Source organism: Ranitomeya imitator, chromosome 1 (genome assembly GCF_032444005.1).
Source record: "Ranitomeya imitator isolate aRanImi1 chromosome 1, aRanImi1.pri, whole genome shotgun sequence".
In the NCBI taxonomy this organism is placed as follows: domain Eukaryota; kingdom Metazoa; phylum Chordata; class Amphibia; order Anura; family Dendrobatidae; genus Ranitomeya; species Ranitomeya imitator.
In genome coordinates this window covers 554,799,186-554,815,338 of record NC_091282.1, presented here as the reverse complement: position 1 = coordinate 554,815,338, position 16,153 = coordinate 554,799,186, and the positions used below count along the sequence as shown (strand labels likewise).

Sequence of the window (16,153 nt, the reverse complement as noted above, 5' to 3'; positions counted from 1 at the left end):
TCTTTTTAGGTGAGAGAACTTGCACAATTGGTGGTTGACTAAATACTTTTTTTCTCCACTGCATATCTTATCTATTCTAACTTGTCAGTGTGATTTTACTTTATGCGGCACATGAATTGCCGGCTTTTTAAATGCGATCGGTGTGCAAAAATCGGACAGCACTCGCATAATACGAGTGCTGTGTGTTTTTTCTCTCGCACCCATTGACTTCTATTGAGTAATGCGATCCAATTTCAGATTACAATCACAGCATGCTCCGACTTTTTTCCAGTCCGATCGTAATGCGATCCGAGCTGGAAAAAAAGCGTACATGAACACACAATGATAGAATAATATTGGTCCGAATGCAATTCTATTTTTTTAATGAGATTGCATTCATCCGATTTCAACACAAGTGGGAATGAGCCCTAATGAAGACTATGCAGTATGTGCAAATTCTGCCAAAAATTACAAGTAGAGTCATCTATAAACCCTTAAAGACACAAACTGTAGTGCGTCATTCAGATATTGTGAACAACATGTAGTTGGGTTACTCCTATACTCATAAAGGCTCTGCGCACTGTGCAAAGCCTGGAAAAAATAAGCATGCTTATCCATAGACCTTTGAAGGCAACAGCTGAAGGACCTTCTTAAAATATTGAAGATTAAAAACACTTTATGTGCTACCCTCATCTGGTGGTGTGGAAAAGTTAGGGCTAATCTAAAGGTACCGTCACACTAAGCGACGCTGCAGCGATACCGACAACGATCCGGATCGCTGCAGCGTCGCTGTTTGGTCGCTGGAGAGCTGTCACACAGACAGCTCTCCAGCGACCAACGATCCCGAGGTCCCCGGTAACCAGGGTAAACATCGGGTAACTAAGCGCAGGGCCGCGCTTAGTAACCCGATGTTTACCCTGGTTACCATCGTTAAAGTAAAAAAAACAAACGCTACATACTTATCTACCGCTGTCTGTCCCCGGCGCTGTGCTTCTCTGCTCTGGCTGTGAGCGCCGGGCAGCCGGAAAGCAGAGCGGTGACGTCACCGCTCTGCTTTCCGGCCGCTGTGCTCACAGCCAGAGCAGAGAAACCCAGCGCCGGGGATAGACAGCAGTAGGTAAGTATGTTTTTTTTTACTTTAACGATGGTAACCATGGTAAACATCGGGTTACTAAGCGCGGCCCTGCGCTTAGTAACCCGATGTTTACCCTGGTAACCAGCGAAGACATCGCTGAATCGGTGTCACACACACCGATTCAGCGATGTCTGCGGGGAGTCCAGCGACGAAACAGAGTTCTGGACTTTCTTCCCCGACCAGTGACAGCACAGCAGGGGCCTGATCGCTGCTGCCTGTCACACTGGACGATATCGCTAGCGAGGACGCTGCAACGTCACGGATCGCTAGCGATATCGTCTAGTGTGACGGTACCTTAAGCGGTATTCATTTTTAACAGTGAGCCTGTCAGCACTTTCTGTTGATAGGTGAAAGCGCCTGTTTGTTTTGACACCCCCTTATTCCCTGCGGCACTAAAAACTTGCTAAGACAAAACGCTAGTGGCTGGGCAGCACAACACCTCCAAAGCATAGAGGTACAGCTCATGCCAGGTGTCCTGATTTGAGACCCAATAGCTCAAGGTCACAGAGGAATTGGAGAGTATGCTGGTTTTGTTGGCCAGGTATTGCTTGACCATCTTTAAAAACTTCTCCCTCCTCATCAAAAATACCCTGTCATCAGGCCCTGGATGCTGGGAGGGTGTCATGAAATTTCCCAGGGATTTAACAGTGTACCCTTGACTCTGCTGTACCTGTTGTGAGTGTCTCTCGCTTCTCCTCCTTGGTTGGGCAAGGAAGCTTGCACCCTGCTCTTTGCTTTGTCTAAAGGGAATTTTTCCAACATATTTTCTACAATGGCCTTTCGCTACAGCACCATTTTAGTAGGCCTCCCCGCCTCAGAAAGGAGAGATTCAAGGTTTTTCTTGTAGTGTGGGTCAAGCAGGGTGAATAGCCAGTACTGATTTTTGACCAAGATGAATGTAACGTGAGGGTCACTGGAAAGGCAGCTACACATAAAGTCTGCTCTCCATCTCCTCCTCCTCATTCCCCTCCTCAGCCTAACTATGTTGAAGAGATGGGACGAAGCTTGTGTGGGTACTAGCCTCTGTTGCTCTGGTTGGCCAGCTCCTGTTCCTCCTCCTCAGCCTCCACATTTTCATTGTTATCCAGTCCGCGCTGAGCAGATGAGATTTGGCTGGCTAGTATCTCCTTGTCTCATGTTTTCCTCTGTGTCCGCATTCATAGCTTCATGTTTAATTGTGAGCACTGTTTTAGTAGGCACAGAAGCGGGAACTTTGCACTGACTATGGCGTCATCGCCACACATCATCTTTGTGGAGTCCTCAAAGTCTTGGAGAACCGCATTAATGTCAGACATCCATGCCCACTCTCCAGTTGTTATGTGCAGTGTGTGTAAAGCCCCAATGCTCCTCTGAGAAATATGCAAATTGTCTCTTCAGAGAGGAAGATGACTAGAACTCTAGTGCCACCAATTGGAAGTAGCAATTCTAAAAGTCAATGTCCACCCTTTAACGAGCCTTGTTACATGACTTAGGATAAAAGCCAAACCAGAATCTCAATTTGCAGACACTGTGTTTCGGGGTACTGCTCCTCGTTAAACAAATTGATGTATTTCAAGTGTTTATTTCTGTTAATGTTGATGATTATGGCTTACAGCCAGTGAAAACTCAAACGTCATAATCTCAGTAAATTTGAATACTTTATAACACCAGCTTGAAAAAATGATTTTAAAATCCAAAATGTTGACCTACTGAAATGTATATTCAGTAAATGCACTCAATACTTGGCCGGAACTCCTTTGGCATCAATTACTGCATCAGTGCGGCGTGTCATGGAGACGATCAGCCTGTGGCACTGCTGAGGTGTTATGGAAGCTCAGGCTGCTTTGATAGCAGCATTCAGCCTGTCTGTATTGTGGGGTCTGGTGTCTCTCATCTTCCTCTTGACAATACCTCATAGATTCTCTACATAGATTCTTTATGGAGTTAAGGTCAGGCGAGTTTGCTGGCCAAGCAAGCACAGTGATACTGTTGTTTTTAAACCAGGAATTGGTACTTTATTCAGTCGCCATGACAGCACACATGAGAGAGGGGATCCGCCCTTCAGGGACAGGAAACCTACAGACATAAAAGGGCGGTACCTCTCTCCCGCCTCAGTTGGTTTCCTGTCCCTGACAGGGGACCCTGCAGACTTACCTTAAGAAGAAGGTACCCAGGCTCGGCAGGAAGCGAGAAGGCCCCTTCCGTGGTCGGGTCCGGTGTACTGGAGGTGCCACACCACAGAGGGCTGTGGGGGTAGGCAGCAGCAGGAGAAAGCAGCCTTCAGGGGGAGTGCTGACTTGGGCGTCCCAATTCTGGTACAGGTATGTATGGCCGTGGGAGGCCCTGTTCTCCGGGACTGTGCGGACTGGCTTATTGGCAATGTACCGGCGTATCGCATGTGTCCCGCATGCCGACGTGGCGCGAGGTCGGCATGGGAGGCGCGTGGCGCAAGTGTCAGGCGCAGGCCGGCGTGTCGCGCATATCGGGTGCTTGCCGGCGTGGCGTGTTGGGCGGCACAGGCCGACGTGTTACACAAACCGGCGTTTGGGCGGGGGAAGTGACGCACCGGAAAGGGCGGTCCCTCATAATGCGGCGGGTGGCGCGGCTGGATGACGCACATGACATGCGCAGTACGGGCCACGGCGGTGAGCAGGAGATAAGGTCTATGCGAGACGTCACAGCTGACTAACGGGGGCGGTCTCACGGTGGCAGGGAACGGCATAGCAGGCGAAGCTGACGCTGTTGGGATATGGGAGACAGGTAATGCACCAGTCGGGAGGTGGAGGCCTAAATAGGGGGCGGTCTCGTGGGTAAAGGGCCTCCCAATGGCAGGTGTACCAGACAATTAAATCGGATTAAAACCTGCTGACCCCAGCCGGGGAAGGTACCTGAGGGGGAAGCCGGTTTTTTAAAGAATCTTAAGGAGCGGCCACATGCTTCCTATCCATAATGGAGTCACAAGAGCAGGAGCCATTGCAGCCAGAGCAGCAGGATCAGCTCTTGGAGAAGCCCCAAGTAAAGAATACTCAGCGGCGATCTAGTGGCAGTAGTCGGCCAGCAGGAGACAGATCGGGTCAAAGATCTAAAGCCAAAAAGTCCTCAAGCCGTAATGATGATACATCGGCTGAGAGGGACTCCCCGCAATCTACGGTACCACTCAGTTACTATGTAGGGGTAAGTGATCGCTGAGAAAGTTCACTTAGTGATGTGTGTCTCCCCTTATATTCCCTCTCTCCATGTCTATCGGGAAAAAACGGTCCATTAAATCTAAGCATAGACAATGTGCTGAATGTGGAGTTCCTCTCCCGGATGACCACATAAAGAAGCTATGTGGACCATGTATTCAATGTTTTAATAGCGGAGGAGACACCAGACTTTGCTACCAGCCTAAGGCACATGATCAGACAAGAGGTCAGGGGTTGAGTTAAATCCCTGTTTCAGGATAGAGAAAGTAGAGGAAGAGAGCCTAGATCCCCGATTTCACTTGAGGACAGTGACTCAGGAGAGCTAAAATCAGTTTCTTCTCATTCATCATCATCTTCATCTTCAGACACTGAGGCCGGTCATTCATGTTTTTCTTTTGACCGGATAGACCGGCTGGTCAAAGCAGTGAATAATACCATGTAGATTGAAGAAACCCAATCAGAAAAATCTATGCAGGATGTCATGTTTAAGGGGCTAGACCGGAAAGCTCGCAGATGTTTTCCGGTGGTGGACAAAGTGAGCTCCCTTATTACACGAGAATGGAAGAAACCTGAGAGGAAAGGTTCTCTTCCACCATCATTTAAGAAGAGATATCCATTTGAGGAGACGGCATCTTCAGCAAGAGATAAAGCCCCAAAACTCGATGCTGTGATGGCTAAGGCTTCCAAGAAATCCTCGCTACCCTTTTGAGGATTTGGGAACTTTAAAGGACACGCTGGACAGGAGAGCTGATGTGTTTCTTAAGGGAGCTTGGGAAACATCAGCGGGGGCTCTCAGGCCGTCAATTGCAGCCACCTGTACAGCGCGTTCTATGATGGTATGGCTGGACAGCTTAGAGGATCAACTTTAGAACAAAACTCTGAGGAATGAGATCTTATCCTCTCTTCCTATGATTCAAGAAGCAGCGGCTTACCTTGTGGATGCTTCGGCAGACTCTGTGAAGATAGCGGCCAGATCTGCGGCCCTTTCTAATTCAGCCCGTAGGGCCATTTGGCTGAAATGTTGGCCGGGCGATATGCAGTCCAGGTCAAAACTGTGCAACGTTCCGTGTGAAGGGGCACATTTATTCGGGCCAGTTCTAGATGAGCTTCTGGAAAAAGCAGGGGATAGTAAAAAGCGTTTCCCTTACCTGGGAAGACCCTTCTATAGATGGGGTACTAACAGAAGATGGTTTGACCGAACAAGATCTAATAGGGAAAGACCCAGATATGACGCCAATAAGAAGAGAGGTAGAGGCTTTAACTCCTTCCGGGACAACAAAAAACCACAATGACTGCCGGACCGGGTGGGAGGCAGGCTCTTAGCCTTCTATCCGGCTTGGGTAAAAATTTCCAATAGTCCATGGGTCCTAAGCATTATTAGGTCAGGATTAAAATTTGATTTTCACGAAATTCCTCAGAATAAGCTTCTTTTAACGCCTATCCGTTCTTCACCTACAGAACAGCTAGCATTAGAATCTGAGATTCAGGAGCTCCAACGGAAAGGTGTATTGATAAAAGTTCCGGAAGCACAATGAGGTAAAGGGTTCTATTCCCCCCTCTTTTTGATTAAGAAGCCAGACAATTCTTTTCGTACTATTATAAACCTTTAAGGCTTGAATAAATTCTTACTGGTCCAATCGTTCAAAATGGAGTCTGTAAAAACAGCAATAAAGCTATTGTTTGACAAGTGTTTCATGGTCGTCTTAGATCTTAAAGACGCCTATTATCATGTTCCCATACATACAGACCACCAACAGTTCTTAAGGGTAGCAGTTTCACTGGGGGGGATAATAAAACACTTCCAATATAGGGCGCTCCCCTTTGGAGTTGCAGTGGCCCCCGTGTTTTTAAAAAAAATAATAGTGGAGGTCATGGCTCATCATCATGAACAGGATATTCTAGTGGTGCCATATCTGGATGACCCGTTGATCATAGGACACTCAGATTCATCCTGCTCAACCCAACTAGCGAGAGTAATTTCAACCTTGCAGAATTTAGGATTGATTATTTAAAAAAATCACGTTTACAGCCTTTAAGGGTGCAGGAGTTCCTGGGGCTCATCCTAGATTCGGGGTTGCAAGAATGCCGTCTGCCAGAGGCAAAGGTGGAAAAAATTCGACGACAAACACTCAAGGTAGTCAATAATCCGTCAGTCACGTTAAGAGGTGCAATGTCACTGTTAGGCTCACTCACGTCTTGCATCCCAGCAGTGCTTTGGGCCCACACCAGAGTCCTACAGTGGGATGTACTGTGCAATACTCGTCGGTTAGAAGGCCACCTTGATAATAAATTTTCCCTGTCTGAGGCTTCTATACAATCCCTGCGTTGGTGGTTACACATACCAAACCTGCGTACAGGTGTTCCCTGGGTAAATCATATATCTCGAGTGGTGACAACAGATGCCAGTCCCAGGGGCTGGGGGTACATATGGGAGGTTTGGTCAGATTCCGAACAGACCTTTTCTTCCAACCTTAAAGAGACATTAGCGGTAGAACAAGCTCTAAGTCATTTCCTTATAATAATCTTTATTTTTAATAATAATCTTTATTTTTTATATAGCGCTAACATATTCCGCAGCGCTTTACAGTTTGCACACATTATCATCGCTGTCCCCGATGGGGCTCACAATCTAGATTCTCTCAGTATGTCTTTGGAATGTGGGAGGAAACTGGAGAACGCGGAGGAAACCCACGCAAACACGGAGAGAATATACAAACTCTTTGCAGATGTTTTCCTGGGTGGCATTAGAACCCAGGACCCCAGCGCTGCAAGGCTGCAGTGCTAACCACTGCGCCACCGTGCTGCCTTATGTCCTTGCAGGGCCGAAACGTCTGGTTATTCTAAGACAACCAGGTAACGGTAGCTTACATTAATCATCAGGGGGAACTCGGTCCAGGTCTTTAATGGAAGTGGCGGGTCGTATCTTTCAGATAGCAGAGACTCATCTACTGCCACTCACATCTCTTCATATAAAGGGAAAACACAACACCATGGCCAATTATCTAAGTCACAGGAAGCTCAGACAAGGGGATTGGGTTCTCAATCAGACAGTCTTCAATCAGATCAGACTTCTATGGGGGTGTCCAGACATAGACCTCTTCGCCAGCAAAGAAAACAAAGACTCACCGGTTTTGCTCTTTAAACCCCAGAGAAAACCCATATGCAGTGGACGCCCTCTTAATCCCATGGCATTTCAATCTAGCCTATGCGTTTCCTCCATTGAACTTGATCTCGTTAGTTCTGTGCAAGATACGGGAGGATAAAGCTCAGGTAATCTTGATAGCGCCATTCTGGCCCAGGAGGCCGTGGTTTCCTTGGCTGAGGAAGATGTCCATTTCTCAGCCCTGGATTCTCCCAGAACTTCTAGACCTTCTCTCCCAAGGTCCAATCCTCCATCCACGAGTGTCCAATTTACATCTAGCGGCGTGGAATTTGAAGGGGCATTACTGAAAAAGAAAGGGTTTTCGCAAGATCTGGTTAATACCTTACTGAAAAACAGAAAGGCTTCTACGACAAATATTTATGTCAAAATATGGAAAAGATTCTTCACTAATTCAGGATCAGAGATTGGTCAAAAAATCTGTATTACTAAGATTCTGGAGTTCCTGCAGAGAGGTCTAGATATTGGTCTTGCTACAAGCACCCTTAGGGTCCATGTGTCGGCCTTGGGGGCGCTATACAATCGTAATTTAGCTAGCAATTATTGGATCGCTAGATTCATCAAGGCAACGGCTAGGTCGAGACCCATGGTTAGGAAAAAACTAGCCCCGTGGGATTTAAACTTGGTACTTACAGCTCTAACTGAAGCCCCATTTGAGCCGATTGACTCGGCTCCTATAAAAGTCCTGTCCTTTAAAACAGCGCTTTTAGTCGCCCTCACATCAGCAAGGAGAGTTAGCGACCTACAGGCCCTCTCTAGACAACCTCCATACATTCAGTTTAGAGACGATAGAGTAATATTAAAGACTGATCCTCTGTATCTTCCAAAGGTAGCATCAAAATTCCACAGACTGCAGGAGATAAATCTCCCCACCTTTTGTCCTAATCCCACAAATCAGAAAGAACTCAAACTTCATTCATTAGATGTTAAAAGATGTCTGCTTAGATATATTACATTAACAAACCCTTGGAAAAAGGATAGTTCTTTATTCGTGTCTTTTCAGGGAGTCAGAAAAGGATTTAGGGTGTCTAAAAACACTTTAGGTAGATGGATTAGGGAAGGGATTATTTTTGGCTTATTCAGCAGGTGGCCGAGAAGTCCCGGAAGGTATAAGAGCTCATTCAACTTGAGCCATGGCGACATCCTGGGTGGAAAGGTCGGAGGTGTCGATTGAGGACATATGTAAGGCGGCCACATCTTCTACTTTCTTTAAGCATTATAGACTAGACCTGGGTGGCTCCTCCGATCTCACGTTTGGTAGAAGGGTGCTGGAAGCAGTAGTCCCTCCCTAAGATTCTCTTTCTTTGTAAATCTCTCGTCTGTGCTGTCATGGCGACTGAATAAATACTCAAGCTACTTACTGGTAGCGGTGTTTTTCAGGAGCCATGACAGCACCCTTATATTCCCTCCTTTTATACTAATATCACTTGACACCACTTGTTTATATAGAAATCTTTCTTTAGTTTAGTCACATGGGTGAAATGTATAAATTATTTATGTACTAACTAACTGGGGTAGTCCTCTCATGCTCTGCAATCCAACTGAGGCGGGAGAGAGGTACCGCCCTTTTATGTCTGTAGGTTTCCTGTCTCTAAAGGGCGGATCCCCTCTCTCGTCTGTGCTGTCATGGCTCCTGAAAAACACCTCTACCGGTAAGTAGCTTGAGTATTTTGGCAGTGTGGACAGATGCCGAGTCCTGCTGGAGAATAACATTTCCATCTCCAACAAGCTTTTCGGCAGAGGGAAGCATGAAGTGCTCTAAAATTTCCTGGCAGATGGGTGCGCTGACTTTGGTCTTGATAAAACACAGTGTACCTATACCAGCAGATGAGTGGCTCCCCATACCATCACTGATTGTGGAAACTTCACACTAGACCTCAAGCAGTTTGGATTGTCTGTATTTGCACTCTTCCTCCAGACTCTGGGACTTTGATTTCCAAGGAGCCATGTCATCTGCTGGTGTAAGTCCACTGTGGTTTATCAAGACCAAGTCAGCGCAGCCATCTACCAGGAAATTTTTAGAGCACTTCATGCTTTCCTCTGCTGAAAAGCTTATTGAAGATGGAAATTTCATTCTCCAGCAGGAATTGGCACCTGTCCACGCTGCCAAAAGTACCAATTCCTGGTTTAAAAAACACAGCATCACTGTGCTTGATTGGCGAGTAAACTTGTCTAACCGTAACCCTATGGTGTATTGTTAAGAGGAAGATGAGACACCAGACCCAACAATGCAGACGAGCTAAAGGCTGCTATCAAAGCAACCTGGGTTTCCATAACACCTCAGCAGTGCCACAAGCTGATCGCCTCCATGCCACGCCGCATTGATGCAGTAATTGATGCCGAAGGAGCCCCGACCAAGTTTTGAGTACAGTTACTGAACATACATTTGAGTAGGCCAACATTTCAGATTTGAAGATCATTTTTTCAACCTAGTGTTATAAAGTATTCAAATTTACTGAGATAATGACTTTTGGGTTTTCATTTGCTGTAAGCCATAATCATCAATGTTTACAGAAATAAACACTTGAAATAGATCACTCTGTTTCTAATGACATATTTAATATATGATTTTCACTTTTAGTATTGAAGAACTGAAATAAATTTAACTTTTTGGTGATCTAATTTTGTGAGATGCACCTGTATCTGGTCTGTTATTCCTTTAAGTATCTCTGCCGCAGTGTGCGTTTGGTCTACTAGACAAATTAGCTTCGGCAGAGCCTGTTGCCGCTTCGCTGAGGCAGTGCTGCTGAGCTTCTGGCTGATGTGGGCACCGTGTTCTGAGATAACACATCGAAGATGAGAGGAGCAGAAGGAGGTGCAAGTACCGATGTATGACGTGGAGGACACCCTGGTAGAAGTAGGGCCAGCAATCCTCTGCTTGGGGAGCACATGTGCCATGCCAGGGTAGGACTCGATTCCTGCATGCACAATGTTCACCCAGGGTGCTGTCAGGGAAATGTAGCTTCCCTGGCCACAAGCGCTTGTCTACGTGTTGCTTGTTGAGTGGACAATCTCAGTAACCGTGTTGATAAGGACAAAGGTGATGTTCCTGGACATGTGCTGATACAAGGCAGGGACGCCACATTGGGAGAAATCTTGTCGGCTGGCGACAGAGTACCAAGGGACAGCTGCCACCATGAGTCGGCGGAAATCCTCCCTGTCAACAAGCCTAAACGGCAACATTTCCACTGCAAGCGGCCTGGAAATGTGCCCATTTAGTCGTCGTACCTGTGGGTGGCTGAAAACTTTCTCTTTCGTTCCAAGGCCTGGGGTAGGGACAGCTGAATGCTGTGCTGGGGCAAGGATTTGGAAGTGCCTAATGTTGCGTCACAATGTGCAAGGACAGGTGCAGGGCAGGAGGCTTCTGTGCAGGAGTCTGGGAAGCACCTAGCACAGGGGAAGAGGCAGTGGTGTCACCTGCTGGCATCAATCGTTGGACCAAGGCGCTCGGCCCTTTGAGCCGGGTGTTTGGATGACATGTGCCTGATCATGCTGGTGGTGATTAGGCTCTTAGTGGTCAGGCTACTGCTGATCTTTGCTTGCCTCGGGTTGCAAATGACCATTTTGTTTGAGTCAGATCTCTGTAAAAAAATGTAAGTCCTAGACTGGCAAACACCTAACTCTTTGATAGAGAAATTCAGGAGTGTCGTTGCTCTGCGGAACAGTTGCTCCACTTCCTCTTCCTGCCTGTTTGGTTGCTGCCGATCCCTCCACCTCAGCGCTGCTGGCCTCACTCTGCATGCCACATTCCCAGATTCGGTCCTTGACTTTGTCATCTACCACTCCACCTTGGTCCTCCTGACTTGGTGACTTAACAACAACCTAACTTATCAGCCGCTGTGTCTCATCATCATCATCTTCCTCCTTAGACAATATTTGCCGTTCCCCACCATCATTTACTTGTGGCTGTATGTGCTCTAAGTTTGGTGCATCACTATACAGCATCTCCTCCTCCTGTCCCTCTTGGACCATGCAGGGTGAGAGGCTACAATCAAGAAGCTCCTCCGAGTGTCCTAGTGTGAGATCACTAGTCTCCTGGGACTCAACATGGTGGGAGGAAGGAGGATCACTGGTGAGGATTAAGTGATCCATACTGTTTGTTGGTGATCCTGGGACTCAACATGGTGGGAGGATGGAGTATCCCAGTGAGGATTAAGTGATTCAGACTGTTAGGTGGTGAGACTGGACCATGTGGAAGACTGGGGGGTGCTGCCAAGCATGCTGGAAGAATTATCCTCTGTCCAACCAAGCAACTGTTCACACTGCTCTGTCTTCAAAAGTGGTGTACCGTGCCTCCCTGCAAAGTGGGACAGAATCCTATGTGTTGTGTCAGCTCCAGCAACAGGCGTAGTCGCACCTACCCCACATCCTAAGTGTCTACTTCCCCCATCATTTACTGCACGATTTACACATTTTCTAATTGCTAGGTCTAGTGAAACCTAAGTTTATGTTTAATTAAGAAAAAAAAATTGGTCACCTGCAGCAGTGAAATGGTTTTTCATTGTTGGGTACCACAGAGTACTTAATAGTGTATGGATGAATACTTGAATACAGAAAAATGTTTCAACGCTTTTTGGGAGTGTTATATACCATTGAAATGTACCGCAAAGAACATAATACTCTGTGTGAGTAATTGAATCCAGAAAAAATGTTTTAATGTTTTTTTTTTTTGGAGTGTTTATATAACACAGAAATGTACCACAAAGCACCTATTGATGACAATGTAGTCAATTTTTTTACCCATAAAATGTAAATGTGGTCATCTGCCATAGCTATAGAGTACAGACCAAAAGTTTGGACACACCTTCTCATTTAAAGATTTTTCTGTATTTTCAGGACTATGAAAATTGTACATTCACACTGAAGGCATCAAAACTATGAATTAACACATGTGGAATTATATACTTAACAAAAAAGTGTGAAACAACTGAAATTATGTCTTATATTCTAGGTTCTTCAAAGTAGCTTTGATGACTGCTTTGCAGACTCTTGGCATTCTCTTGATGAGCTTCAAGAGGTAATCACTGGGAATGGTTTTCAATTCACAGGTGTGCTCTGTCAGGTTTAATAAGTGGGATTTCTTGCCTTATAAATGGGGTTGGGACCATCAGTTGCATTGTGCAGGTGTCTGATGGATACACTGCTGGTAATCCTACTGAATAGACTGTTAGAATTTGTATTATTGCAAGAAAAAAGCAGCTAAGTAAAGAAAAACGAGTGGCCATCATTACTTTAAAAATGAAGGTCATTCAGTCTGAAAAATTGGGCAGACTTTGAAAGTGTCCCCAAGTGCAGTGGCAGAAACCATCAAGTGCTACAAAGAAACTGGCTCACATGAGGAGGGCCCCAGGAAAGGAAGACCAAGAGTCACCTCTTCTTCTGAGGATAAGTGTATCCGAGTCACCAGCCTCCGAAATCGCAGGTTAACAGCAGCTCAGATTAGAGACCAGGTGAATGCCACACAGAGTTCTTGCAGCAGACACATCTCTACAACAACTGTAAGGGCTCATTTCCACTTGCGAGGAAAAAACAGTCCGTAATCTGGACCGAAAAAAAGGGATGAAAAGTATGCGATTGTCATGCGAGTTCAATGCGATTTTTTTTTAATCGCACCATCCGTTTTACATCCGTATGACATCCGTATGCAATCCGTTTTTTTTCTCTGCAACTATTTTTATACAGTAATTTACAGGACTATTTACAGTGGTCTATGCCACAGAATGGTAAGGTATCCGTATAAAACGGACGGAATACGGATGCTCTGTATTTCATGCGTTTTTTTTCTCTCTCATCCATTGACTTGCATTGGTGAGTCTCGTCCGAGACTCGCAGCAAATCGCAGCATGCTGCGATTTTTTTTCTCAGTCCAAATCGGACTGAGAAAAAAATCGCAAATGAAAAGACACCTATTGAATAACATTGGTCCGAGTGCAATCCGATTTTTTTTTTTTATCAGATTAGACTTGTCCGTTTTCCTCGCAAGTGGAAATGAGCCCTTAAGAGGAGACTTTGTGCAGCAGGCCTTCATGGTAAAATAGCTGCTAGGAAACCACTCCTAAGGACAGGCAACAAGCAGAAGAGACTTATTTGGGCTAAAAAAACACAAGGAATGGACATTAGACCAGTGGAAATCTGTGCTTTGGTCTGATGAATCCAAATTTGAGATCTTTGGTTCCAACCACCGTGTCTTTGTGCGATGCAGAAAAGGTGAACGGATGGACTCTACATGCCTGGTTCCCACCATGAAGAATGGAGGAGGTGTGATGAGGTGTGATGGTATGGGGGTGCTTTGCGGGTGACACTGTTGGGGATTTATTCAAAATTGAAGGCATACTGAACCAGCATGGCTACCACGGCATCTTGCAGCGGCATGCTTATTCCATCCAGTTTGCGTTTAGTTGGACCATCTTTTATTTTTCAACAGGACAATGACCCCAAACACACCTCCAGGCTGTGTAAGGGCTATTTGAATAAGAAAGAGAGTGATGGGGTGCTACGCCAGATGACCTGGCCTCCACAGTCACCAGACCTGAACCCAATCGAGATGGTTTGGTGTGAGCTGGGCCGCAGAGTGAAGGCAAAAGGGCCAACAACTGCTAAGCATCTCTGGGAACTCCTTCAAGAAGGTTGGAAGACCATTCCCGGGGACTACCTCTTGAAGCTCATCAAGAGAATGCCAAGAGTGTGCAAAGCAGTCATCAAAGCAAAAGGTGGCTACTTTGAAGAACCTAGAATATAAGACATAATTTCAGTTGTTTCACAATTTTTTGTTAAGTATATAATTCCACATGTGTTAATTCATAGTTTTGATGCCTTCAGTGTGAATGTGCAATTTTCTTAGTCGTGAAAATACAGAAAAATCTTTAAATGAGAAGGTGTGTCCAAACTTTTGGTCTGTACTGTATATTTAGTAACAGACTGCAAAGCCCTAATCAATGCCTAGAGACTGTATTCTGCCAATCTCCCTGCTCCTACAACTCTCCCTTTCGCCCTCTCTCCCTAGGCTAAATGCAGAATGTATCTGTCTGATACTAACAGCAGAGCATAAAATTAGTCCTTAAGGGCTTTTAGTATGATAGTTCAGCTTCAGCACCAGTATCAACACTGCAGGCCTCTAAGTCTTTGTACTGTGCACACAGGTGTAGACAAGTACTCTCTACCTCCAATAAGATCTACCACAGAGCTGTGCAATGGTTTCAGTGTGCCGAGTCTGGCGGCGCCTGTCCTTTTATAACCCCTGATGATGTCAGATGGCCATCCACTCACAGTAATGCCACTATCAAGATGGCTACGCATTTCCGTGACAGGGAATCCCTGCATGCTTATTGGCTGTGTAACAGGCGCCAAATATGTGGGGATTACAGTTTGAAATCGAGCATCAGCCAATGCTAATACATCTGACCACCGTGATACTTATATCACGGATACATGGAGTAATATCCATGTATCACCGAGGCATGTTTGCTCATCCCTATTCATTACAAGTCTTTCTTTTTTGCTTTTTTATACCCTACACTGCTGCTATCCAGCTGGCTGTTTCCACTTTCAGAACAGAGGTTCCTCACCTATCTGATATTTGTCATATTCTCTGTAAAAATTAATTTTAGCTGGATTCACATGTGCCCTGCTTTTTAATCAAATTCCTATGAGGTTATTGATTAAATGTTTTTTTGTTTCTCTTGTTTCAGCTGTCTAGTGGCAACCCGTTATATGAAACGTACTACAAACAAGTAAGTGCAATCCAAGGCTGCGACACCATGTGGATTCCTCTGCTGCAGCTGGGAAGCTACTACTGACCCAAGCCTCAGTTAGGCCAGTTTCAGACTAGCGTTTGTGTCTGCAGCGTAGGGCTGCGTACCTCTTTCCTTCAGATCCGCATCCATCCTTCATATCTATATTTAACATTGTGTACGCAGGGATATGCGCATGCATCCCCGTGCGTCGTTTTAACGTGCCCGCCGAACGCAACATGTTGTGTTCGGCGAGCACGTCAAGGGAACGCATCCGCATACAACGCATGTCCCCGTGACACATTGTTAAATATAGGTACGCAGGACGGATGCGAATGTATGCGGATCTGAAGGAAAGACGTACACAGCCCTACGCTGCGGACACAAACGCTAGTGTGAAAGCGGCCTTACTAAGCATGACATCACAGCTCCTGTTCATGGTTCACAACCAATTTTTTTTAAAAGGAACCGGTCACCAGTTTCTTTGTGTGTGAAATAAGACTAGCACCTTAATCCGTGCCTGTGCTGCATTCCATAAAGGGGTATATAACCCCTGACTTCCCCTGTACGCCCCCTCAAAACCTTTTGAATCTCTCCCACGCTTTATGTAAATCCTACTGATTTGATAGACGTCTTTGCTGAGGCATCTATCCCTCCTCCTTGCTTCTGATCGATGTCCTCCTGCTCTGATTGACATGGATGACTCCTCTTGCATCATCGACATAGATGGGCAAAATCTTGTGTTTGCACAGAGTCATCATCGACTCGAGCATGCACACTGCCCTAAGCATAAAGAGCGCTGGAAAGTTTCAATAGATTTTGGAGGTGTATACAGGGAGTCAGGGGTTATATAGCCCTTTGTAGAATGCAGCACAGGCACTGATTAAGGTGCTAGTCTTGGTTCACATGAAAAACTGGTGACAGGTTCCTTTTTAAACCTATTTAGATTTGTGCAAATGAGAAACAAACCAACCTTAAAGCATAC

At 45.8% G+C, this 16,153-nt stretch overlaps 1 protein-coding gene across 6 annotated transcripts in view; it reads left to right on the top strand.

Moving 5' to 3' along the window:
• The window catches only part of EPS15L1 (epidermal growth factor receptor pathway substrate 15 like 1), a 393,851-nt gene that overhangs the window by 30,764 nt on the left and 346,934 nt on the right, over window positions 1–16,153 (top strand). For all 6 annotated transcript variants that reach the window (XM_069767732.1, XM_069767729.1, XM_069767731.1 and 3 more), the window contains exon 2: window positions 15,127–15,168. In XM_069767732.1, coding sequence (XP_069623833.1) covers window positions 15,127–15,168 — 42 coding nt within the window. The remainder of the gene's footprint in view (window positions 1–15,126; window positions 15,169–16,153) is intronic.